Raw genomic sequence first — 25,452 nt, forward strand, 5'->3', positions numbered from 1 at the left:
ACCGAGGCTAGGCCAAAATTTCAATCACTTAATTCTCTGTTCATAGTGGATCAATTTGACTGAAATTGTCAGCAAATTACCTTTACATTATCTAGATTTTAACTATCATAGTGAGAACTGCCAGCTCTTTATCTTGTCTCCCATAATGTATCTTTAAATAAAATCCTTTGATCTGCTCATACTAGAGTTTTAGCATTATGGTCAGAGCCACGGTGGCTCAGTTAATAAGATCCTGGTGTTGGCCAAGAAATTTCCTCCAGAATATTCCAGCATTGATTACCCATATCAATTCCAGTCGTTCAGATGCCACAGAATACGAAAAAAAATATTCCTTGTGGATGGAATTTGATGAAGAGTCGGCTTAAAGACCAATGTTTGCTGGTGCAGAGAATATATTTTCTCCCCTACATTTATTGAAATAACACCGGTTTGGCTCACACCACATTAATCCTATACATGTCTCAACCTACATTAGCAGAAATATTGTCCCCATGCTTCTGCTCTTGACTTTGTATTGGAACCCCGCTGTTCAAAATTCCTTGTTACGCTATAGTACTATCAGACTTCCTTGTTGTGTTTGTTTTCTTCGTGATCGTAATATATAACACTACAGGATAAATGGTTCCTACTACTTTATTGTTAAGCTGGAATGGCTTCGAAGGTCCCTTGTTCTCAATAGAGCTCTGCCCAGCCTCGCTCAACACCCGCCTCTATAACCCCCTAATTTCTGCATGTCTTAGATTGACATTGACGTTAATTTCCGTCCCAAATATAGAATAAATCTCCCCATTTCCCAAGACCATAGGGGAGAACATTACCTTATTTGGTCTACCAACCATAGGTCAATAAACAGATAGAATTTGATGGATAATTTGACAATAGTTATGTGTAATTTTTGCTGGTTTTCCTGGGTTATCCTTAAGAAGCAGGGGCCTATTTCACGAAATTTTAACTAAGAAGATAAAATCTAACTTTTAGTAATTTGATTGGATAATATTAGATTGATTTTAGTGCTTATAGCCAATCAAACTTGACGTATCTACTAAAATTTGGATTTTATCTTTAGTTAAGATTTCGAGAAACAGCGCCCATATATCATTCATGATTTTTCTTTGATTGTTGTCATGAATGTATCTCTATCTAAGTATAATAAATTTTAAAAAGTGAAGAAATAGTCTCACCTGAAACGGTAAATTTGTCCACTCCATTGAGTATCGAATATGTTAGCAATGGAATATCTGCTGAATCTGGATCAGTTCCCGTGAATGTAAACACTACATCAAGCGGAGCTGTGTTTTCAAGAATATCCACTGGTGTTGGGAATTTGGTAAACTGGGGTGGTTGATTTACGCTATTGATGTTAATGGTCAGGGTATCGCTGGTTGAAAGATTCGTGGAATCTGTTGCGACAATGGTCAGTACCACCGTATTCGGAAAATTGGTTTGACTTGGATCTGTGTCGTAATCTACATCGTAGCTGATGAGTCCAGTGGATGGATTTATTGAGAATTTATCCGAGTGGGTCCCTGGTTGGATAGTGTATGTAATAGGGTTTCCCTCAGGATCCGAAACAACATTTTGTAAATCGTTGTACACTGTTTGACCCGCCTGAAACAAGATTAAAAACATATGGTAATTAATGGCAATACTATATACCGGAAAACATCGAAAAACACAGGAAAACACTGGAAAACAACTGAAAAACACCAGAAAACTACCAGAAAACACCATGTTATACTGAATACCAGAAAAACACTAAATACCGGAAAACACCATAAATAGGTAACCCGGAGCCTGGTCCCCTGTGTGCGGGGGTTAGGGTTAGGTTTTTCCTGTGTTTTCCAGACGACTAGGCTAGGGTTAGGGTTAGGTTTTTCCCTTGTTTTCCAGAGGACCAGGCTTCGGTTTACCTATTTAGGGTGTTTTCCGGTATTTAGTGTTTCTCCGGTGTTTTCCGGTATTCAGTATATCATGGTGTTTTCTGGTAGTTTTCTGGTGTTTTCTGGTGTTTTCCGGTATGTAGTATAGTCTGTAATAAATATGATGTTTAAGTATTTATTGCTCTCTTTCTGGCACATGTTTGTTTAGTTCCCCAGTTTAAAACAATTTAGTTTTCATTTAATTTTAAAGTCTACAAATTTTGTGAAAATTTCAGATGTAATGGTAGAGAGAGAGAGAGAGAGAGAGAGAGAGAGAGAGGGTGGGGGTTAACATCGACTCAACACAAACTAGGTCATTTCGGGAATAACATGGTTAAATTTTATTTCAATAATTCGTTTTCGTGTAGGGGTCTTTAGCAGTGGGAGGAAACCGAAGGACCCAGAGAAAACCCACGAAGTTGGACAGCCGACCCTACTTAAGTACAACCAGGGAAGCGAAACCACACCAGTTGACTCAATGACAGACCTTATAATGCAACGCAAACGATCTAACCATTATGTCATCCCCCCACCCCCCTCTATGAACTTTACAGTATATACATACCTTTCCTTCCATTGCTGATGTAGATTTTGTCCATGAACTGTTAAATATTGGTGGTTCATCTACGTTAGTAACAGTGACAGTCAAGGTTCCAGTACTGGTTGATTTATTGTCAGTGACCGTCATGTTGATGGTGAAAGACTTTGTAATACTTGTATCATAATCCATAACATTACCATTGGTAAGTGTGATAGCTCCAGCTAGAATTCATAAAAATATTTTAATTAAACATACATTATAGCAAGACCTAAATCTGCCTATTGCAGGTCTTTCTTTAGACCTGAAATGTTATCTAAATAGTCTGATTAAAACACAGATCCTATTTCGTTTCTTATTTTATAGTTCCAAATTTCGTTTTACTTGTCTTTACTACACTAGGATCTGGAAGAGTTGTTATCATTGACGTGTTCTGGATCGTGTGAGGTATTAGCCAAAGAAACGGTTTGTTATGACGAGTTCTTGGCCCTTTGATGCACAGAACTGTGGGTAAACCACTAGAAACGTCAATGCTGATTGATTAACCAATGTCTGACGTCATAGGGTCAAAAGCCGCTCGTCTGACCCCTGACATGAACTTCCATTATAACTTGTCAGATCTTCATGTGGTGTAGGCCATCGAAAGTATGTGTCAGATTTTCACTGGATGTGAATCCGATCTGCTGCTCAACGCAGCTCAAATATGGATAATCCAGACAATGTTTTTTATCGTACCGATGATCGAGGCTAGACCTAAAATTCAATCGCTAATATCCTGGTTCAGAGTGGAGCAATTTGATTGAAATTTTTCGCATATTCCCTTTACATTAACTAGTATAGTGAGAACTGCCAACTCTTTATCTAATCTTCCATAGTAGCCACAGTGGATCAGTGAGTAAGATGTTGGCTCGCTAACCTGGAGGTCGGGTGTTCGATCCCTGCATTGGCTGAGAAAGTTCATTGGGATTTGCCGGCATGGTCCCCCTTGTCAGTGATGCAAGGTGGAGGGCCTGGCAAAGTACAACAAATTGTTGTTTGGATTGGATGAAAAACCAAGGTCCTGTGCACATATTGACGTACACATAAATGAAATGGAATTTGATATAAGAGTAGTTCATAGTACTGCTGTCCGGACAAAATTTCGCCTTCGATCCCGAGTTCACAAAGCATTCTCAGACATAAGTTAAGAATTTACTCAAAACTGTTCGCCTTATTTTAATTAAAATATAGCCCTTTATAAAACTTTTTTTATTCTAATGTATTAAATACATCAATAATTTATGTGCAAAGTTTTGTGTTTGTGGATCAAAAATGTTTCTCATAAGCAGTGATTGAAAGTTGAGTAAATTCTTAATTTTAAGAAATGAAATGAAATGGGGTTTAATGTCCTACTGTTCTGCTCCTAAATTGGGCTAACGAAGAAGGGCATATGGCATACAGTGTGCTATGAGGGAAATTTTGCCAGGGCAGTGGCACTATGGCCTATTCTTATATCGATTTCCAACTGCCAAGGGATCTTTTATGTCCACCCAATGTGTACACGGGACCTCAGTTTTTCGTCCCATCCGAACGACTAGACAGCTGTCCTTGTCAGGCCCTCTGTCCTGCATCACTGACAAGGGGAAACCTCCCGGAAAATCTGGATGAACTTTCTCGGCCACCCGACCTCCAGGCTATTGAGCCAGCGTCTTAAGAGAGAGAGAGAGAGAGAGAGAGAGAGAGAGAGAGAGAGAGAGAGAAGGTCATTTCGGGACAGACACATTGTTCAATTTTATTTCAATAATTCGCTTGCGCATAGGGGTCTTTAGCAGTGGGAGGAAACTGGGGGACCTGGAGAAAACCCGTGAGGTTGCAGGTTGGACAAGCGACCCTACGTCTTGACATGTACAACGCCAGTTGACTCAATGACAGACCTTATGATACAGCGTGCACGTGCTAACCATTCGGCCATCTACCCCCCTCTAATAGAAGGAACAAAACATATAAAATTGGATGTTTGTATTCAAAAATATAATTTTCAAAAAAAATATTCAAACTCTTACTTGTTATATCAAGGAAAAAATCTGCAGCAGAGACTGAATCAGATACACTCATTGAATAGTCCAGACCTGGAATATCAGCTGCATCAAGATCTGAAGCCATGGCCCTAAATAACAGGTGAGGTAGTGTTACTATTTCTGCTACGTTAGTACTGTTTGGTAAATTAGTAAATATAGGTGGTTGATTGACGTTGGTAACGGTGAAAATAAAATCTGTGGTTGCCGTTTTGGATGTGAGATCTGATACCGTGACTGTTATGGTGGCCGTTGGGGGTGACATTCCTAGATAGTAGTCAACATCATATAGAATACTTCCATTAGCTAAAACTGTAAATTTACTGGCGTCGGTTCCTGATAGTTCGTAGGTAAAAAACGTGTCATTATCACCATCAGTAATCTTATCTGGTATTGATGCCACAATAGTTCCTTTCTGTTCAATATGAAATAAAAAATTCAAATGTTTAGCCATAATGTCTGTCTATATTCACTACAACTTGGGCGACCTTCGGATGTAGACTATGGTCGCGACTACAGTCTGAACCAGCACCCAAACGTAAATGGCCCTAGCCATTGACTATTCAATATGGTGGCGACCATGTCAGTTGTTCCGCCTGCTATATTTTCTCCTATTTACTCATGTATTTTTAAAAACTGGTTAATTTTCCATACTGCGATGGGAAAGCAAGCTTAAAATAGGTTACAAATAGGATTAGTCAATAGGATTTCATTGGAATTATGTCACCCAACTAAATCATTTCACACGTACAGTTTTTTGTTGTGTGCCTATATATATTCGAATAAGAAGATCCTAATCTGTCAAATTCATCAAAAAAACCAAAAAAAAATCATATTTAACATCTATAGTTATACTACAATGTCAATTCACTAACTTTCAGGTGTTAACATGGGCCCTATAATACCGACCAAGGTGTAAATAATGCAACGGTAATCAACAATTTTATTATATTTTTCAGAAAATCTTCTCAAGTGTCAGTTTTGTCAGCCATCTTTGAACTATCCTGACTGTGCTTTATCGCATGGTACGGTTGGTCACGACCACTGGTTCAACTTAATGTCATTCGCATGCAGATGGTTTGACTATAGTACGAAAATCCGTGCAACCGAAGGTCGCCCAGGGTATCATTTATTTGTGTTGTTTTAGCAGAAGTTCTGCTAAAACAACACAACTAAATGATACACTGAGAAGTTTCTATATTAAAATGTTAAATTTCAAACCATTGTTGGAAAACTGATCAAATCTGTTGAGAATCATAGAAAACTATTGAGTTTCTACTGTTGTGTAGTTTAAAGGGTCTGTTTAGATTAGATAATTAGTGTTGAGTTTATAACCACGCCGGAAAATCTGGATGAACTTTCACGGCCAATGCAGGGATCGAACACCCGACCTCCAGGCTAGCGAGCCAGCATCTTACCCACTTAGCCACCGTGACCTGTGATAGAAAAGGAGTACATATAAAGATCTTACCACTCCTTCTGGAATAGTTAACATATAATTAGGAATTTGATTGAACACTGGTGGTTCTGGAACATCTTTAATATTTATTGTAAGTGTTTGGTTGTCTGTTCCTCCAGCTGGATCAGTGACTTGAATAGTCAATGTATACATCTGTTTAGTTTCAAAATCTATAGAAACTATATCAAGATTTGCACCTGAAATGTAAATGGTTAAGAAATTTCAAAACACCAGAGAGAAAAGAGAAATGGGGTTTAAGGTCCACTCGACACAAACTAGGTCATTTCGGGATTAACATATGGTTCAAATGTATTTCAACATCTCTTGCGCGTAGAGGTCTTTAGCAGTGGGAGGAAACCTGAGGACCCAGAGAAAACCCACGAGGTTGGACAGGTGACTCTACTCCTTGTCACGTACAACCACGGAATCGAAACCATGCCAGTTGACTCAATGACAGACCTCATGATACAATGCCCACACACACCAACCACTCAGCCATCCAACGCTCCGTAAATGGTTAAGAAATTTGAGAATAGCTTACTTTGCATCTCTATTGTAGGATCCTAAAACGAAATGAAAATAAAATGAAATGAAATGAAATGAAATGGGGTTTAACGTCCTACTGTTCTGCTCCGAATTTGGCTAATGAAGGTGGGCATACGCCATACAGTGAGCTATGAGGGAAATTTTATCAGGACAGCAGCACTACAACCCACTTCTATATCCAATTCCTACTGTCAAGGGATCTTTTACGTGCACACCAATGTGTACATGGGTAATCGGTTTTTCATACCATCTGAATGACTAGAACGCTGTCCTTGTCAGGCCCTCTGTCCTGCATCACTGACAAGGGGGAACCACGCTGGAAATTCTGGATGAACACCCGACCTCCAGGCTAGTGAGATCGCATCTTACCCACTTAGCCACCGTGACCCCCAGGATCCTAAAACACCAATCTGATTAAAATACTGGGCCCTTATTCACGAAAACTTAAACTAAGATAAAATCGAAATTTTAAGAAATACTGCAATTTCATTGGATATATGCAAATTGATTTTACTGGTCAGCCAATCGAATTGCAGTATTTCTTAAAATTTCAATTTTATCTTAGTTTAAGTTTTTGTGAATAAGGGCCCAGATCTATATTTCGTTTTGTTTTTTTATACTTCTGATGGATGGCCTCTACTACATGAATATCTGAATGGTTGTAGTGGATGGTCCCGTGAGAAATCATAAGTAGACCGTAGCACTGCTGTCCGGGCCAAATTTCCATCATAGCACACTGTATGGCGTATGCCCATCTTCATTAGACCAGTTGGAGCAGAACAGTAGGACATTACACCCCATTTCATTGCATTACATTCTCTTTTAAATAACTTGAGTTTTGGTGTAATGTATTTTGAGTGAGATACCTATAACTACTAAATCTGTTGTCCCACCAAGTTCTGAAAATACTAATGCAGGAACATCCAAAGAATCTGGATCCGAGGCTGTGAAGGTAATCACCGTGTTTCCTGGTGCTTCATCCTCCCTGACATCAATAGTAGCTGGTAGGTTTGTCCATTTGGGAGGCTGATTTGCATCCATGATGTTAATAGTCATTGTAGCAGTACTGGACAATGATGATGATGTATCCACAGCAGCTACTGTGAGAAGTACTTGAGGTGGTAGTCCAGCAGGATCAACATTATAGTTCTCTTCATATGTAATGATGCCACTGAATGGATGTATATAGAACTTGTCAGAATTGAGTCCATTTTGGATAGCATATCTAACAATATTGCCTTCTGGGTCAGTTACAACAGTGGATAAATCACTGTACACAGTGTCGCCCATCTGAAAAGGATGGTTGTCAAATAAAAAACAACAGTTGAGTGTAGAAATGGAGTGAGAAGGAGAGCAAATGTCAGGAATTAAACAACAATTACATGTTATAGTACTAAGTGGTCAAAGAATGGAAAGAGATAGTCGGTAAGAGATATAAGACAAGAATCAGCGTGAGTGAGAAGAAAAAAAATCAGAAACAAAGAGTCAACTGGAGATAGTAGAGAAGAATCCATAAAAGATGTTTAGAGAGGACAAGAATCAATGGAAATGAAGACAAGGGTCAGCCAGAGGCAGTGGAGACAAGAGTTTGTAACAGTTTGATAGTGGACAAGAGTTTGTAACAGTTTGAATGGAGACAATAGTCAGAGGTAGGTAGTGCACAAGATTCAGTGAAGATCAGAGTTTGTAAGAGAAATAGGACAAGATTTAGTGGGAGGTAGTGGAGAAGAATCAGTGGGAGGTAGTAGACAAGAATCTATGGGAGGTAGTAGACAAGATTCAGTTGAGACAAGAATTTGTAACAGACAAGAATCAATGGGAGATAGTGGACAAGGATCAGTTTGAGGCAGTGGACTAGAATCAGCAAAATAGTAGATAAGCAACAATGGGAGATACTGGACAAGCATCAGTATAAGATAGCGTGCAAGAGTTCGTAGAAGATAGTGCACAAGAGTCAGTGGACAAGAATCAGTATAAAATAGAGCACAAGAATAGGTGAATGGAAATGGGAAACAAGAAACCATAAGAGATAATGAACAAGAGTCAGTGAGAGTACAAGAGACAACATATAGTGAGAGATAGTGGACAGGAGACAGTGAGGGAAAGTGGACAAGAGCTTGTGAAAGATACTGGACAAGAGATAGTGAGAGAAAGTGGACAAGAGATAGTGGACAGGAGATAGTGAGAGAAAGTGGAGAGGCGATTGTGAAAAAAAGTGGACAAGAGATAGTGAAAAAAAGTGGACAGGAGATAGTAAAAGATCATAGACAACAATTAGACATGAATCAATGTCAAATTGAAGACAGACAAGAGTCAGTGTGAGATAGAGAACAAGAGTCAGTGTGAAATAGAGAACATGGGTTAGTGTGAGAAAGAGAACAAGAGTCAGTGTGAAATAGAGAACAAGGGTTAGTGTGAGATAGAGGACAAGAGTCAGTGTGAAATAGAGAAGGAGGGTTTGTGTGAGGCAGAGAACAAGAGTGAGTGTGAGATACAGAACAAGAGTCAGTGAAGGACAGAGAACACGAGTCAATATGAGACAGAGAACAAGAGTCAGTGAAGGACAGAGAACTTGAGTCAGTGTGAGTGGGAGTGAGACAAACAACTACAGTCAGTGTGAGATAGAAAAACAAGAGTCAACGTGAGACAAAGTTGGAGTGAGACAAACAACTACAGTCAGCATGAGATAGAGAAGAAGGGTCAGTGTGAGACAGAGAAGAAGAGTCAGTGAAGGACAGAGAACACAAGTCAGTATGAGACAGAAAACAAGAGCACGTGTGAGACAGAAAACAGGAGTCAGTGTGAAATAGAGAACAAGGGTTGGTGTGAGATAGAGAACAAGAGTAAGTGTAAGATAGAAAACAAGAGTCAGTGTGAGATAGAGAAGAAGAGTCAGTGTGAGATAGATGAATTACATACCTTTCCTTCAGGTGCTGATACTATTTGTGTCCAAGTGCTGTTGAATATTGGAGGTTCATTCTTGTTTGTAACTGTTATTGTTAGAGTACTGGTAACTGTTAGTGTTCCATCTGATGCTGTTAACTCAATGGTAAAAAATTTAACACTGCTTGCTTCAAAATCCATCACATTTCCTGTTACAAGAGTTATGACGCCAGCTGAAATATGAATTAATAATTTTTTTTGTGAAATGAAAAGTTAAATGAATTGTTATGACGCCAGCTGATATACAAATTGATAAAAAAAAAATTGAAATAAGAAAGTGGAATTCATTGTGTTGCACCCCCTCAAAGAACAATGTCACCTTTTACTATGAAACAACACCATTATATACAGATCAAAATGTTGTAATGAGGGATTGAGGACAAAACTTGTGAGCGTTAGAGATGAGAGACGATTGGCAATGTGGCAACAGATGTATAGATTAGAGATTTTTATGCTTTTCATTAAATTTTTTCGAAAGTTTCATAGTAGTCCCCAATAACCCCATGAAGAGTGCTCCGCAACCCAAGCTAGGGTTGCAACCCCGAGGTTGGGAACCCAGGGTTTAGAGTGCGTAGCGGGATGGAAATCTTGGTCCTGGGGAACTCACTTCGGCTCATTTGGTAGAGGTGCATAGATTCCATGCCAGGGGTCACAGGATTTGATTCCCCAATGGGGTAACCTGTTACATATTTGGCGCCCACCATAGGGCCTGGTGACTTTATAGGTGTGCGAATGCTTCTTCTCTCTAAAAAAAACCTCCAAGAGTTTATCTGGCATTTCGCTGCGCTATGTGGACAAATCATCTGAAGCAGCTGAAGAATGTGCCATGGATATTAATTTGTGGTATGCTACTGGATTGTGCAGATATCTCGCTACGAGTTTAGATCCCACTGACTTGGTGTATCGATTCCATGCCTGGGGTTGTGGGTTCGATTCCTGACACGGGAACTCTGTCACTATTGCATAAGTAGAGAGAGAGAGAGAGAGAATGAGAGAGAGAGAGAGAGATATGCCGTTCTGGGACTAACACATGGTTCAATTATTCAATTTCAATTATTCAATTTCAAGGATCCAGAGAAAACCCATGAGGTTGGAAAGGCGACTCTACTCCTTGTCATGTACAACCGGGGATTCGAAACCATTCCAGTTAACTTAACGACAGACCTTATGATACAGCATGCACATGCTAACAATTCAGCCATCCAGCCCCCTTCTGTCATAAGAAGTGGGGGTGGGTTGGCCGATCACCTCTGCATAAGTATAGACAGAAACTGGTAACTTACTTGATGGATCTAAACTAAAATCGGCAGGATCAATTCCAGATGCTGGCAGTGTCCATGCAATGGTTATAGTATCTGCTTGATCTGGATCATTGACTGAAGCTGTGAATAAAACGGTTTCAGGATCAACTATCTCAGGGAGCTGGTTACTGTTGGGAAGATTTGTGAAAACTGGAGCTTGATTGATATCAAGAATCGTTATATCGAAAGTTGCTGTGGCATTTAATCCACTGCTGTCCCTGGCTACCACGCCCAGGTCGGGTTTAGCAGGTGAAGCGCCAACGTAATAATCCACATCAAAGAGTATTTTGCCGTTGTTGATGATAAATTTATTAGCATCATTCCCGGTCAGAGTATAGGCAAAAGTAGTTTGGCCGTCATCATCAGTGATTCTACCTGTTAGTGTTGTAAGTTCTGTTCCTTTCTGTTTTAAAAAAAGAGAGAGAAAAATGGGGTTTAATGTCATTAGTTCATTTCGGGACTAAGATATGGTTCAATTTTATTTCAATAATTCGCTTGTGCATTGGGGTCTTTAGCAGTGGAAGGAAACCGGAGGACCCAGAGAAAACACACGAGGTTGGACAGGCAACCTTACTCCTTGTCACGTACAACCAGGGAATCGAAACCATGCCAGTTAACTCAATGACATAGTTTATGATACAACACCCATGCGCTAACCATTCAGCCATCCAATGAATACTATTTCCGTTCCGAGTGTAAGAAATGAAATAAAATAAAATGAGGTTTATTGTCCTTTGAAGACGGGTATACACCATGTAATGTGCTATGAGGGAAATTTTACCCATACAGCTGTGCTATGACCTACTGCTAAGGGATCTTTCACGTGCATGGCACGCATATAATACAGATACTGTGTCCTGCACCACTGACAATGTCGAACAACATCGGGAAATCATGATGAACTTTCTCGATCGAACATAGGACCTCCAGGTAAGCGTGCCAATGCCTTACTGACAAGGGGGAACCATACAGGGAAATCCTGATGAACTTTCTTGGCCAACACTGTGATCAAACATGGGAACTCCAGATAAGCGAGCTAACGCCTTACTCACTGAGCCACTGTGCCCCCCACCCCCACCCCGCCATCAAGTACCATAAAAAAGTTTAAGCATCACCAACAAGGCGGAACCATGCCATGAAATCCTGATGAGCTTTTTCGGCCAACATGAGACCTCCAGGTAAGCGGGCCAACGCCTTGGCTCCCCGTCAAGTATTATAGAAAAGTTTAAGCATACGATACCATTGATTCATCCATTGTAATTAAGTAATTTGGTTCTGTAAAGACTGGAGCCTCTGCAACATCTTTAATATTTATGGTAAGTGTTTGGGTATCTGTTAGAACTCCATCGGATACTTGGAATGTCATCGTGTAGGAATTTTCTACTTCATAATTTAAAGTTGCACCCGATGATACAGACAAAACGTCCCCTGAAACTAAAATCATTTTATGTAATTTAAAGATGCATGATGTAAGAGGATTGAAGCAAAATTATTATTTTTTCTTATACATTTCATGAAATCCTGATATGGCATTTAGTAATTGAACATATAATATAAAAACACAAATTTATATGGAAAACAATCACTGATTTTATTTCACACTACGTTTCAACAAGTCTAACCTCGTGGGTTTTCTCCAGATCCTCCGGTTTCCTCCCACTGCTAAAGACCCCTACGTGCAAGTGAATTATTGAAATAAATTTGAAAGCATATGTTAATCTCTCAATAAGATTGAAACCATATGTTAATCCCAATATGACTCTCTCTCTCTCTCTCTCTCTCTCTCTCTCTCTCTCTCTCTCTCTCTTTTTTTACTTTAAATATTGGCTATACCTGAAAGGGTGAATTCTGCCACTGGTACAGTTACAGTTATTGTTAATACATCATTAGAATCAGGATCTGTTGCGTTGAATGTGAAAACATCTGTTAACGATGCAGTGTTCTCATCAACGATAATAGTTCCTGGTAAGTTGTTAAATCTTGGTGCTTGATTAGCATCAGTGATCTCAATTACCATCGTCACACTACTGGATAGATCTGTGCTATCCTTTGCTAATACCACCAGAGTCACCTGCCCTGGTAACCCTGCAGGATCCACATTGTAATCTGCAGCATAAGTGATGGTTCCACTGGTCTGATCGATGCTGAATTTCTCCGCATGCAGTCCTGTCTGGAGGTCAAAGGTAACTATATTGGATTCAGGATCGGTGACAAAATTCTTTATATCACTAAACACAATTTCTCCTGCCTGTAAAATAAGTCAATAAAGATCAAATATATTAGCCCTAGGAAGTAAATGTTGCCCATATCCAGGCAATAAGGGTCATATGTTTGAATTGCCAGACAAATCACAATCAAATAACACTTTCGGATTAAATTTCCAAAGAGATCACGGTCAAATGACATGTCCTGATTAAATTTCCAAAGGGATCAGGGCATGGGTTCTACGTTGGCAGTATATGCCGGTCGGGACCGAGGGCTATGGAAAATGACCATAACTAGATCCGACCCATCGGTCATTTTGCACGCTGGAAAAAGAGCAATTTTTTTCAAAACCCTCCATTTTCAAATATGGCTACCATCGACCTCCACTATGTAACTATACAATTGTACAGCCAGTACAGAATAATCCACACATATAGAAGCCACATAATCTCGTGATTGGTGTTATAAGAGTTGTATACAAAGTCGTAAACAGATTATACCGAGTGTTGTGTTGATAATTATTGATGAGTGTCTGGTAGTAGAACAATTAAAGTTAATTGATATGTGGGAATCTTATAAATGGCGTAATTCGGTCATATATATTAATTGCCAGACAGATCATGATCAAATAACACTTTCGGATTAAATTTCTGAAGAGTTCACGGTCAAATGAGACTTATTGATTAATTTTCCAGAGAGATCACGGTCAAATTACACTTATTGATTAATTTTCCATAGACATCACGGTCAAATGACACTTATTGATTAATTTTCCAGAGGGATCAAGGCCAAATAACACTTTCTGATTAAGTTTTCAGAGAGATCACGGTCAAATGACACTTCCTGTTTAAATTTCCAGAGAGATCACTATTTGTTACTTTTAGGATATATGGACTGGTTGGGAAAAATGTCAGCTAATGTCCTCTCCAGAAATTATTCGTAGATCCATGGGACAACTGAAAATGAAAGTTCCTGAAGGTTCTGAATAAACCAATCAACCTCACCTAACAGCCTGGCCCAGATACAAATAATCATTGACATACCACTGACACAAATTTTCTCGGAGGACAGCCCCCCCTCACCCCCACAGACTATCTCCTAATCATATATCCTGCTTGTCACAATACTCCAGAGTGTCTTGAGGTTTTGTTTACGTGTCGTCAGAATATTAAAGAGTAACATCTAACTAGTTGGATTACCTTGACTTCGGATATTCGTCGCCTTATCATTCAAAATTTTCTTGGGGATGAGACCCCCTCTTGACAACCCTTAATGAAATATCCTTCGTTCATCATTGATAATACAGGGGGGTTGGATGGCCGAATGATTAGCACGTGCGCGCTGTGTCATAAAGTCTGTCATTGAGTCAACTGGCGTGATTTCGATTCCCCGGTTGTACGTGACAAGGAGTAGGGTCGCCTGTCCAACCTCGTGGGTTTTCCCTGGGTCCTCTCACTGCTAAAGACCCCTATGCAAAAGTAAATTATTGAAATATAATTGAACCACGTGTTAGTCCCAAAATGACCTAGTTTGTGTTGAGTGGATGTTTAACCCGATTTCTCCCTCTCTTTCTTTCTCGGAGAAGAGACTCACTCTGTACAACCTTTAACGAAATATCCCTCGTCCATCATTGATAATACAATCAACCTTACCTTGCCTTCAGGTATTCATAACATTACCATTCATAATATTCCTAGAGGAGAGACCCACTCTAGACAACCCTTAATAAAATATCCTTCGTCCGTCACTAACAATCTGATCATGCTTACCTTTCCTTCAGGTATAGTGACATTACCATTAAAAGAACTATCAAATACTGGTGCTTCATCTACATTTGTAACCGTGACTGTCAGTGTACTGGTAGATGTTGCTGTTTGATCTGACACCGTTATCTCGATTGTGAAGTTTTTTACACTGTTTGAATCATAATCCATAACATTGCCAGTAACCAAGGTAATGATGCCAGCTAGAATTTAAAATAATGGTAATTATTTAGAATTTCTGAAGTCTCATTGTGTTATTTTGGCACAATAGGAATCAATTTCAAACTACAATACCAGTATTCTAAAAGAGAGAGAGAGAGAGAGAAATGGGGTTTAACGTCCACTCGACACAAACTAGGTCATTTCGGAACTAACATATGGTTCAATTTTATTTCCATAAAACCCACAAGGTTGGACAGGCGACCCTACTCCTTGTCATGTACAACCGGGGAATCGAAACTGTGCCAGTTGACTCAATCACAGACTTTATCATACAGCACGCACGTGCTAACCATTTGGCCATCCAACCCCCCAGTATTCTAAAAGATGAATCTCTAATAGGAATATTGGTTCAAAAAAATGGTTCAATTCTGTTTGTTCATAATTTTACAAAAATGTAAAATTTAAATTTCATCGATCTATGCTGCTCGCTATGTATTAACCCTGCCACTATTTTATTGTGGACGATCAGAAATGATATGCATATTATAAATCTGATTGGGGGTTGGATGGCTGAATGGTTAGCGTGCGCGCGCTGTATCATACAGTCTGTCATTGAGTCGACTGGCGTGGTTTCGAATCCCCGGTTGTACGTGGCAAGGAGTAGGGTCGCCTGTCCAACCTCGTGGGTTTTCTCCGGGTCCTCCGGTTTCCTCCCACTGCTAAAGACCCCTACGCGCAAGCGAATTATGTAAATAAAATTAAACCATATGTTAGTCCCGAAATGACCTAGTTTGTGTCGAGTGGACGTTAAACCCCATTTCTCTCTCTATAAATCTGATTGAATCCAAGGGCCATAATCCAGGAAGTTACGATCCGATATGCCGGAATATCGAAAGAAACCAGGATCTTTGGATTATAAACATGTATTTCAAGTTTCATCAAAATCAGATCAAAATTATGACCACTAGACGGTCCACAACCTTGATATACCACATTTTTACACTATTTGCGTACAAGGGGCGGCAATTTTGTCCAGCAGTTTTAGTCCGATTTTCACGAAATTCCAACTCAACCAACATTACAGTTTAATGGTGATATATTTTTTTTAAATCGGATAATAATTGTGACCTTTAGAGGCACCACAAGCTAAAAACGCGATTTTTGTACAATCAGGGGCAATAATTCAGGAAGTTACGGTCCAATATGCAGGAATATCGAAAGGAACCAAGATCTTTGGGTTATAAACATACTTTTCAAGTTCCATCAAAATCAGATGAAAATTGTGACCTCAGAGTGTCCACAAGCTAAAATGTGATTTTTCTGACAATCAGGGGCCATAATCCATGAAGTTATGGTCTGATACATGCCTATAACCAGAGGAACCAAGATTTGTGGGAGATAGACCTATATTTCAAGTTTCGTCAAAATCGGATAAAAATTGTGACCTGTAGAGTGTCCACAAACAAATTGTGGACGGACATACAGACAAAGAGACAGATGGCCAGACAGACGGACAGGGACGACGACAATATACATCGACATGAAAATGTGGGCGTGTAAAATTATGCTAAAGACGATTAAAGCAGCAAAATCGCTAATATTTGGGACCTCGAAATTGACACAAATAGCAGTTTTTTTAATACTCAGTATATATTATAATTTATGAATGTGATGTTTTTATAACTACTACTACTATAATAATGTAATATGAATGTATAGAAACTAATTTACGTTCAGTCATTTCTGTTTTTACTCAGACAAATCAGTGGTGTTAGGCAAAATACGCCAAATTCTCAATCGAATAGCAATCTCTAGTGTCTGGTTATTCCAGTCTACACCGATAATATATGGCGTCACCGTTTGACATGACTTGTGGAATATGTCTAGCCTTGTTTTTCGAGTCCCTTGTTACAAATTTCGCTGAAACACATCATGTACCAATGGTAAAATGTTTATTTGGTCTTAAATGTTAGATACCGTTATCAGAAGCCCAGCTTTTCTCAGCAAGATCAAAACATCAATGTTGATTTGAATTGACAAATAATTTGTGTTTTCAATGTGAAAGACTTTGGATGATATTGAGTTAGAGACTTAGCTACTTTAACAGAAATAAATTGAGACTTACTTGTGGTATCTATTTCAAAGTCTGCAGCAGTAACGGCAGCTGAAGGAATCATCCCGTAGGTTAACACAGTATTCCTATCTCTATCCGTGGCATTAATCTTAAACAGGTTAATACGAGGGGTGGTCATTTCCGGTATCTCGGCACTCGATGGTAAATTATGGAGCACTGGTAATTGATTAACATCCAGTATTTCAATTTCGAAAGCTGCAGTTGCCGTTAGCCCAGTTCTGTCTGCTGCACTGACTACTAAACTTACATTACTAGGGCGTGAACCGTCCAAAAAGTAGTCCCCTTTGAAATATAGAACGCCATCTATCAGGACAAATAGTTCGTAATCGGGACCGGAGTAGAAAAATTCTAAAACTGTATTGAAGTCTGGATCGGTTACTTTGTCCTTTATTGACGTTACCTCTGTTCCGTTCTGTTTTTTGTTATAAAAAAAAAGAAATTAAATGTGATTAAGTTTATAAAATAAATTAAGTGAAGGAGAGAAATGGGTTAAGGTTATTAAGGGACTAACACATGGTTCAATTTTATTTCAATAATTAGCATTGTTCCGTTCTGTTTTTTGTTATAAAAAAAAAGATATCAAATGTGATGAACAATTTAGATTAAGAATTTAACAATCTGATTAAAATACAGATCTATATTTCGTTTAATTTTTTTATACTTTCGATGGCCTACACTACATGAAGATCTGACAAGTTGTACTCGAAGGCCATGTCAGGGGTCGTACGAGCAGCTTTTGACCCTATGACATCAGGCATTGATTAATCAATCAGCGTTGACGTTTCTAGTGGTTTACCCACAGTTCTGTGCATGGCACACTAAAAAGTCACTGTAACAGACCGTTTCATTGGCTTATCCTTACTTAAAAAAAACGCCGGTAATATAACAACTCTTCCAGATCCTAGTATATTAAAGGCAAGTAAAACGAAATTTTGAACTATAAAAAACAAAACTCAATATCGCCGTAACAGACCGTTTCATTGGCTTATCCCTCACTTCTAAAAAAAAAACGCCGGTAACATGACAACTCTTCGAGATCCTAGTATAGTAAAGACAAGTAAAACGAAATTTTGAACTATAAAAAACAAAACTCAATATCGCCGTAACAGACCGTTTCATTGGCTTATCCCTCACTTCTAAAAAAAACCCGCCGGTAACATGACAACTCTTCGAGATCCTAGTATAGTAAAGACAAGTAAAATGAAATTTTGAACTATAAAAACGAAATAAAATATGATCTGTATTTTAATCAGATTGAGAATTTAATGAAGGAGAGAAATGGGCTAAGGTTATTTCGGGACTAACACATGCTTCAATTTTATTTCAATAATTAGCGTGGGCATAGGGGTCTTTAGCTGTAGTAGAAAACCTTGAAAGACGACCCTACTCTTAGTCATGTACAAGTGGAGAATCAATACTATACCACTAGACTCAATGACAGATCTTATGATCTAAAGCACATTCGGCCACCCGACCCCCATACCGGAAGCGATTACGGACATTAGAATGAAATCAATGGAGACTAACATTCTTCTTTTCTGGTGTGGGGGGGGGGGGGAGGTTGGATGGCCGAATGGTTAGCATGTGCGCACTGTCTCATAAAGCCTGTCATTGAGTCAACTGGCGTGGTTTCGAATCCCAAGTTGTACGTGACAAGGAATAGGGTCGCCTGTCCAACCTCGTGGGTTTTCTCCGGCTCCTCCGGTTTCCTCTCACTGCTAAAGACCCCTACGTGCAAGCGAATTATTGAAATAAAATTAAACCATATGTTAGTCCCAAAATGACCTAGTTTGTGTCGAGTGGACGTTAAACCCCATTTCTCTCTCTCACTCTCTCTTCTTTTCTGTACCAACCGGGCTAAGTAGGCAGTGTTTTTAGTCCAGGCAGCATCATTAGACCAAAAAGATAGGTAAATGAAATTGGATTTAACGGGCTACAGTTCTGTTCCGACTAGACTAATAAAAGACAGGCATACGCCATACAGTGTGCTATGGGGGAAATTATACTATACAGCTTAGCCTACTCTTATATGGAATGCCAACTGCCAAGAGATCTTTTTCATGAATGCCAATGTGTACGTGGGACCTTGTTTTTTTTGTCTCATTCAAATGACTAGACAGCTGTCCTTGTCAAGCCCTCCGTCCTGCACCACTGTTCAATATATAACTCACCCACTTTCTGTATGTGATATTTTGTAAAAATTTCAAAACTTTTAATTGCTCTTCAGAAAGGGTTATTTTTGAACAGGGAAAGGGTAGGCCTAGTGTTCACAAGAAAGCCAGCTTAAAATTGGAACCTTCCTGGTAATACAGTTTTATACAGTTCACAATTCTATGGAATACAATTACTGCTTATAACTGAGCGACGTTTTGACTAGGCTTCTCTAGTCATTATTTAGAAGCCTAGTCGAAACGTCGCTCAGTTATAAGCCGTAATTCTCCGGTCAAAAGGCAAAACCTAGTAACTCACTTTTTTACCAAAATTGAGTTAGGACCAAATTTGTAGTTACTAGGGTATGTGCCTCCTGTTGTTGTACTAGATATTCCAATCTTTTGATTTTGTAAGCAGTTACACCCATGACACAACCTAGCAACTTCCTTCATTTGCCTAGTATACCACAGCAAAACCTAGTAACTCAATAGTCAAATCAATGGATGAGCTGGCATTTAATATTCATTCATTACGTTTTGCTTTGTTTTCTCAAAATAAGAAAAAAGTGAGTTACTAGGTTTTGCCTTTTGACGGGAGAATTGTATTCCATAGAATTTTGACCTGTATACTCCAGTTCAATTACTAAATGCCATTGAAACAATTTAATAGTCTTGTCTGCCCCCATGAACGAATGGAGACCTGCATATACAATACTGTGTGCTATGAGGGAAATTTTGCCCGACAGCAATTTCATTCCATCTGTCAAGGGTTCTTTAACGTGCATGTCAAAGTGTATACATGAACTTGTTTTTTTTTCATCCTATCCGAATGGCTAGATGCTTTTTCCTTGCCAGACTCTCTTAACTGCACTACTAGCAACTTATTCACTAAGCCACGTAGAGAGATGTAAATCTGAATAAAGTAAAATGTTATTTATTTACTTACCACATTTTCATTGACTATAATAACATATGAATTCTGTGAAAATACTGGTGGTCTAGCTGTTCAAAACAAAACAAAACAAACATTCAGATATATATACAAAATGGGGGGCTTGGATTGCCGAATGGTTAGCATGTGTGCGCTCTATCATAAGGCCTGTCATTGAGTCAACTGGCATGGTTTCAATTTCCCGATTGTATGTGACAAGGAGTAGGGTCGCCTTGGAAATATCATTGATCAAAGTTTAACACTACGGCTTACTCTTGATGCCATCAGATGGGTCAGATTTTAAGCACCCGGTAGATTAGAACGGTTCGACCATTTAATGTACATTATCTATTTTTGAACTATTATAGCAAAAACCAGTTCTTTATCTAAAAATTACATAATGTATCTTTAACACTTTATTTTGACTGAAATCCAGGATATTTAGGTCTGTTAAGAAAAATAGACATATTTTGATGAATTATATAATATACTGTTTTGGCATTCAAAATACAGTTCACCTACTGGCGTCTGTGAAAGTATGAACTCCAATTAGTAATCCCAAAATCACTAAAAACTTCATTTTTTAAATTTTGCTGTCGCGTAAATCAAAAATCATTTCTAAAGTACCATATTGATAGAATGTAGCTCGATTCTAGAAAAAAATACCATATATTTAAGCAATTATAATACATTGATTTGGCATTTAATATAAAATACCATATTTTTAACATTTATAATACATTGGCAATTAAAATACAATTTTTACCCACTTGCTTCTGTGAAAGTAATAACTCCAATTAGTAAAGCCCAAAGGCTAATCATGAAAATCTTCATTTTTTAAGTTTTGCCGTTACTTAAATCATTTCTAAAATACCATAGTGATAGAACTTAGCTCATTTTAGAAAAAAAAAAGACCATATATTTGAGGAATTATAATACATTACATTGGCATTTAAAATACAATGTTTACCCACTTGCTTCTGTGAAAGTAAGCACTCCAATTAGTAAAGCCAAGAGGCTAATCACGAAAATCTTCATTTTTTAAGTTTTTCCGTCACTTAAATCGAAAAACATTTTTAAAAAATCATAAATATGTGATTTTTTAATACTGCGTCGATCTTAATCGAAATAATGTCATAACACCATGAAAACAAATTGTTAAATAAATCGCGTGAACTGTCACTCAATAACAACAATATCTTTTATTCTATATGATAACCTTTTATTTAACTGTTATACGCTTATAAATAATGCGACAAATTATTAAAGTAGCCTTCCCTACATATCTACAATTTTTTTTTATGTGTAAGATTTTATTGTTGGGGGTGTGGGGGGTGGATGGCCGAATGGTTAGCATGTGCGTGCTGTATCATAAGGTCTGCGCTTTAGATCAAAAGGCCTATCATTGAGTCAAGTGTAGTGGTTTTGATTCCCAACCCTAGTGACAAGCACTTGGGTTCTCTGGCTTCATATGTTAAACACAAAGTGACCTTGTTTATGTCGAGTGGATGTTAAACCCCATTTTTCTCTCTCTCTCTCTCTCTATTTTGTGTGTAAACTGGTAGTCATGTATTCAATTCAATAAAGACAGAGAGAGAAATGGGGCTTAACATCCACTCGACACAAACTAGGTCATTTCGGGACTAACATATGGTTCAATTTTATTTCAATAATTCGCTTGTGCATAGGGGTCTTTAGCAGTGGCAGGAAACCGGAGGGCTCAGCGAAAACCCACGAAGTAGGACAGGTGACCCGAAGTCCTTGTCACGTACAACCGTGGAATCAAAACCACGCCAGTAGACTCATTGACAGACCTTCGGCCATCCAACGATCAATTCAATTAAAAGGATCTGACTGATAAATACCAGAATACCATTTATTTCATTAAAGATACATTATGTAAGATTTAGATAAAGAACTAGCCATTCTTGCTATAATAGCTCAAAAACAGATAATGTAAAATGAATAATTTTAAAATTTCATTCAAATTACTCTATTGCGAGCGAAGATATTAGCTTTTGAAGGTTTGACAAGACGTGTGCAATAATTTCAACCACCGTTTTGGTTGTTCGAAGCTAAGTCTCGGTCCTCCATATTTGATTAAATCAAAGTATGGTTAAACCATTCTAATCTATTTAATATCGGAGAAATCTGATGCCATCGAGAGTTGATTATTGTTTTGATAAGTTAATTGATGTCTAATTAATAGTTTATATAATATTTCAGGTCTAAAGAAAGACCTGCAATAGGCAGATTTAGCTATTGCATAATGTATGTTTATGTTTAAGGAATTCATGAAGTATAAACATAAATGTATCACCCTTACTCCGGCCTATAAACTCTTTTATATCCTGGTACCCTTCCTTTAAGACATTTATTGTTATTAATAATATATTTATTTGTATGGATTTCTTTATATTTACTATGACTTATATCTATATCTATATACTATTGTAAAGTATATGTATAACAAAACAGTATAATACCCTTCGTACGTAGGTAACTTACTGTTATTACTGTATTGTTGTACCCATATCAATGTATGTCCATAAATTCATACACAAAGTTATATTATGAAAATATTGCTTGCTGACAGGACCTTGAAGTACTTAGTAATAAATTGTGTATTTTCTATTCAGTATTTGCTCGATATTTGAAATTTTTGACAGATTTGGGGAGGGGGGGGGGGCTGTAGATGTGGGGTGCAAGTCAAAGGGTACAATTCATACACAAAATTATATTAAGAAAATATTTCTTGCTTCCAGACAGGACCTTAAAATACTTAGTAATAAATTGTGTAGTTTCTATTCAGTATTTGCTCCATATTTGAATTTTTGGACAGTCAAGGGGTACAATTCATATACAAAATTATATTATTAAAATATTTCTTTCTGACAGGACCTTGATATATCGGTTAATTTTGATGACACAGAGAATTTGTAAATTGAATTAATATTTCATGTTTCTTTTCATTATGGTATGGTAAAGTGAATTCATGCATCTATATACAAAAGATTTTAAGTTGAAATACGAAGAAATAAATAGAATAGTGTCTTTGATGTACAATGTAATAAATGGTATATAGTCTCTATTCAGTCTCGAATTCCTGGTTGTACGTGACAAGCAGTAGGGTCGCCTGACCAACCTCGTGGGTTTTCTCCGGGTCCTCTGGTTTCCTCCCACTGCTAAAGACCCCTACACGCAAGCGAATTATTGAAATAAAATTAAACCATATGTAAGTCCCGAGATGACCTGGTTTGTGTCAAGTGGACGTTAAACCCCATTTCTCTATCTCTGTCCCCCTTTAAGACGGACTTACGCCGTACAATGTACTGTAAAAGAAATGTTTCCTGAACAAAAGCACTACTGCCTACTTTTATGTTGAATTCAAACTCCCAAGGGATCAATGTGTGTACCCAGGACCTTGGATTTTCGTCACATGTGAACAACTGTATGTTATCCCTTGCGAGTCCCTTTGTCCCTGACACTGGCGAAACCCTGCCAGAAAATCTGTATGATTTTTCCGCGCCAACACCAGGATCAAACACATGACCCTTTGCGTAAGCGAGCCAACATCATAAGCCACATTGGCTCTCTTTCAGTATGAAGCAAAATACAATTAAAGATACATTATGGGAGATTAGATAAAGAGCTGGCAGTTCTCACTATAATAGTTAAAAACTAGATAATGTAAAGGCAATTTGCTGAAAATTTCAGTCAAATTGATCCACTCTGAACTGAGAATTTAGCGATTGAATTTAAGGCCTAGCCTTGATCATCATTACTAAAGTTGATAGAAAACATAGTCTTGATTATCCATTTTTTTATTTAATCATCAATGAGCGTTGAGCAGCAGATCGGATTCAAATCCAGTAAACATCGCAGGCTAGCGATGACATCGAGAGTTGATTATGGTCTGGATAAGTTAATTAATGTCTAATAATTTAGATAACATTTCAGGCCTAAAGAAAGACCAGCAATAGGCAGATTTAGCTCTTGCATAATGTATGTTTAAATACAGATATTTTTTTGATGAAAAGAAAACCTACATTTTGTCGATTTAACCGAAAAAGAACAAATCTGTAAATGTTTACATTTATTAGTATTGTTAGAATCAATGTATGTCTGTGTCATTCATCTATTGTAACCTTTATGTATAATATTAATAATGCCTATTGAATGTACGAAACTACGAACCCTGACAAATACCACAAAATATAATAAATCTATGAAAGCCTTTATGAAAGCCTTTATGAATGCAGTAATCAAATATCAATTGCTTTGAATGAATGAATGAAATGAAATGGGGTTTAACATCCTTTGGTTCTGCTCCGACTGCGTTAATGAAGACAGGCATATGCCATACAGTGTGCTATGAGGGAAATTTTGCCCGGGCAGCAACACTATGGCCTACTCTTATATCGAATTCCAACAGCCAAGGGATTTTTTAAGTGCATGCCAATGCCAATGTATACACAGGATCTTGTTTTTTCGTCCTATCCAAACTATTAGACAACTGTCCTTGTCAGGGGAAACCACGTTGGAAAATCCAACTTTCTCGGCCAATGCCGGGATCGAACATATGACCTCCTGGCTAGTGAGACAGTGTCATTCAGCCTCCAACCCCCCATATTATATTGTAGTTATATAAAGATATTTAAATTACTGTAGGTTTTTTTAAATGTAAACTATAAGTACACGACCTTCGCCCCGCCACAAAAAGTACGAAAAGTCCAATTTTGTGTCAAATTCCAACACTAAAATTTTCAAAAATCCTATAATTGCTAGGAAATAGATAATACAAAACCCATAAAAATAAAATAATTTTTTTTTCTGATCAAACGACGTAAGGTGTTATTAACAGTGGGAGGAAACCAGAGAAAACCCACGAGGTTGGCCAGGCGACCCTACTCCTTGTCACATTCTAGCGAGAAGTCGAAGCCACACCTATTGACTCACTGACAGAGCTTATCAATTCATATGCACGTGTTAAACCACTAGACCACCCCCCAAACCCCATCCCCCTCCCAACCGTGGGGAAATGGTATGGGTATAGAATGAACGCCCCCATGTAATACAATATCATTTGGGATCTAAATTTCAATATTGTATTCTTAATTCATATTTTATTTGTAACTCAATTTTAGACATGGTATTAACTATGGCGTGCCTTAACTGATATAAAAAGCCTAGTTTACAAGCAGGCAGGGAAGGGTACAAAGGAGGGACAAGAGAGGCCCGTAGAGGCTGAGAGGTCTCCCGGACCTCGGGAGAGGGTCTGCCCTCGACACCGGGCAGAGGGGTCCTGTGAGGCCGAGGGGAAGCAGCTATAGCTAGATGTAACTTC

General features: G+C 38.2%; 1 protein-coding gene across 2 annotated transcripts in view; it reads right to left on the bottom strand.

The window, feature by feature from the left end:
• Positions 1 to 25,452, bottom strand: part of LOC126814752 (cadherin-23) — a 46,216-nt gene that overhangs the window by 15,232 nt on the left and 5,532 nt on the right. The window contains exons 1-13 of one of the 2 annotated variants that reach the window (XM_050540129.2): positions 21,080 to 21,225; positions 20,121 to 20,176; positions 17,016 to 17,436; positions 14,735 to 14,931; positions 12,594 to 13,008; positions 12,001 to 12,194; positions 10,743 to 11,163; positions 9,436 to 9,632; positions 7,383 to 7,806; positions 5,983 to 6,167; positions 4,500 to 4,926; positions 2,485 to 2,681; positions 1,182 to 1,608 (exon numbers count right to left, since the gene is read on the bottom strand). In XM_050540129.2, the coding sequence (XP_050396086.1) occupies positions 1,182 to 1,608; positions 2,485 to 2,681; positions 4,500 to 4,926; positions 5,983 to 6,167; positions 7,383 to 7,806; positions 9,436 to 9,632; positions 10,743 to 11,163; positions 12,001 to 12,194; positions 12,594 to 13,008; positions 14,735 to 14,931; positions 17,016 to 17,436; positions 20,121 to 20,176; positions 21,080 to 21,143 (3,625 nt within the window). In that variant the 5' untranslated portion in view covers positions 21,144 to 21,225. Of the gene's footprint in view, positions 1 to 1,181; positions 1,609 to 2,484; positions 2,682 to 4,499; positions 4,927 to 5,982; positions 6,168 to 7,382; positions 7,807 to 9,435; positions 9,633 to 10,742; positions 11,164 to 12,000; positions 12,195 to 12,593; positions 13,009 to 14,734; positions 14,932 to 17,015; positions 17,437 to 20,120; positions 20,177 to 21,079; positions 21,226 to 25,452 lie in introns of those variants that run through there. The other variant, XM_050540125.1, reaches the window with a different exon arrangement.

This window comes from Patella vulgata, chromosome 1 (genome assembly GCF_932274485.2).
Source record: "Patella vulgata chromosome 1, xgPatVulg1.2, whole genome shotgun sequence".
NCBI lineage: Eukaryota > Metazoa > Mollusca > Gastropoda > Patellidae > Patella > Patella vulgata.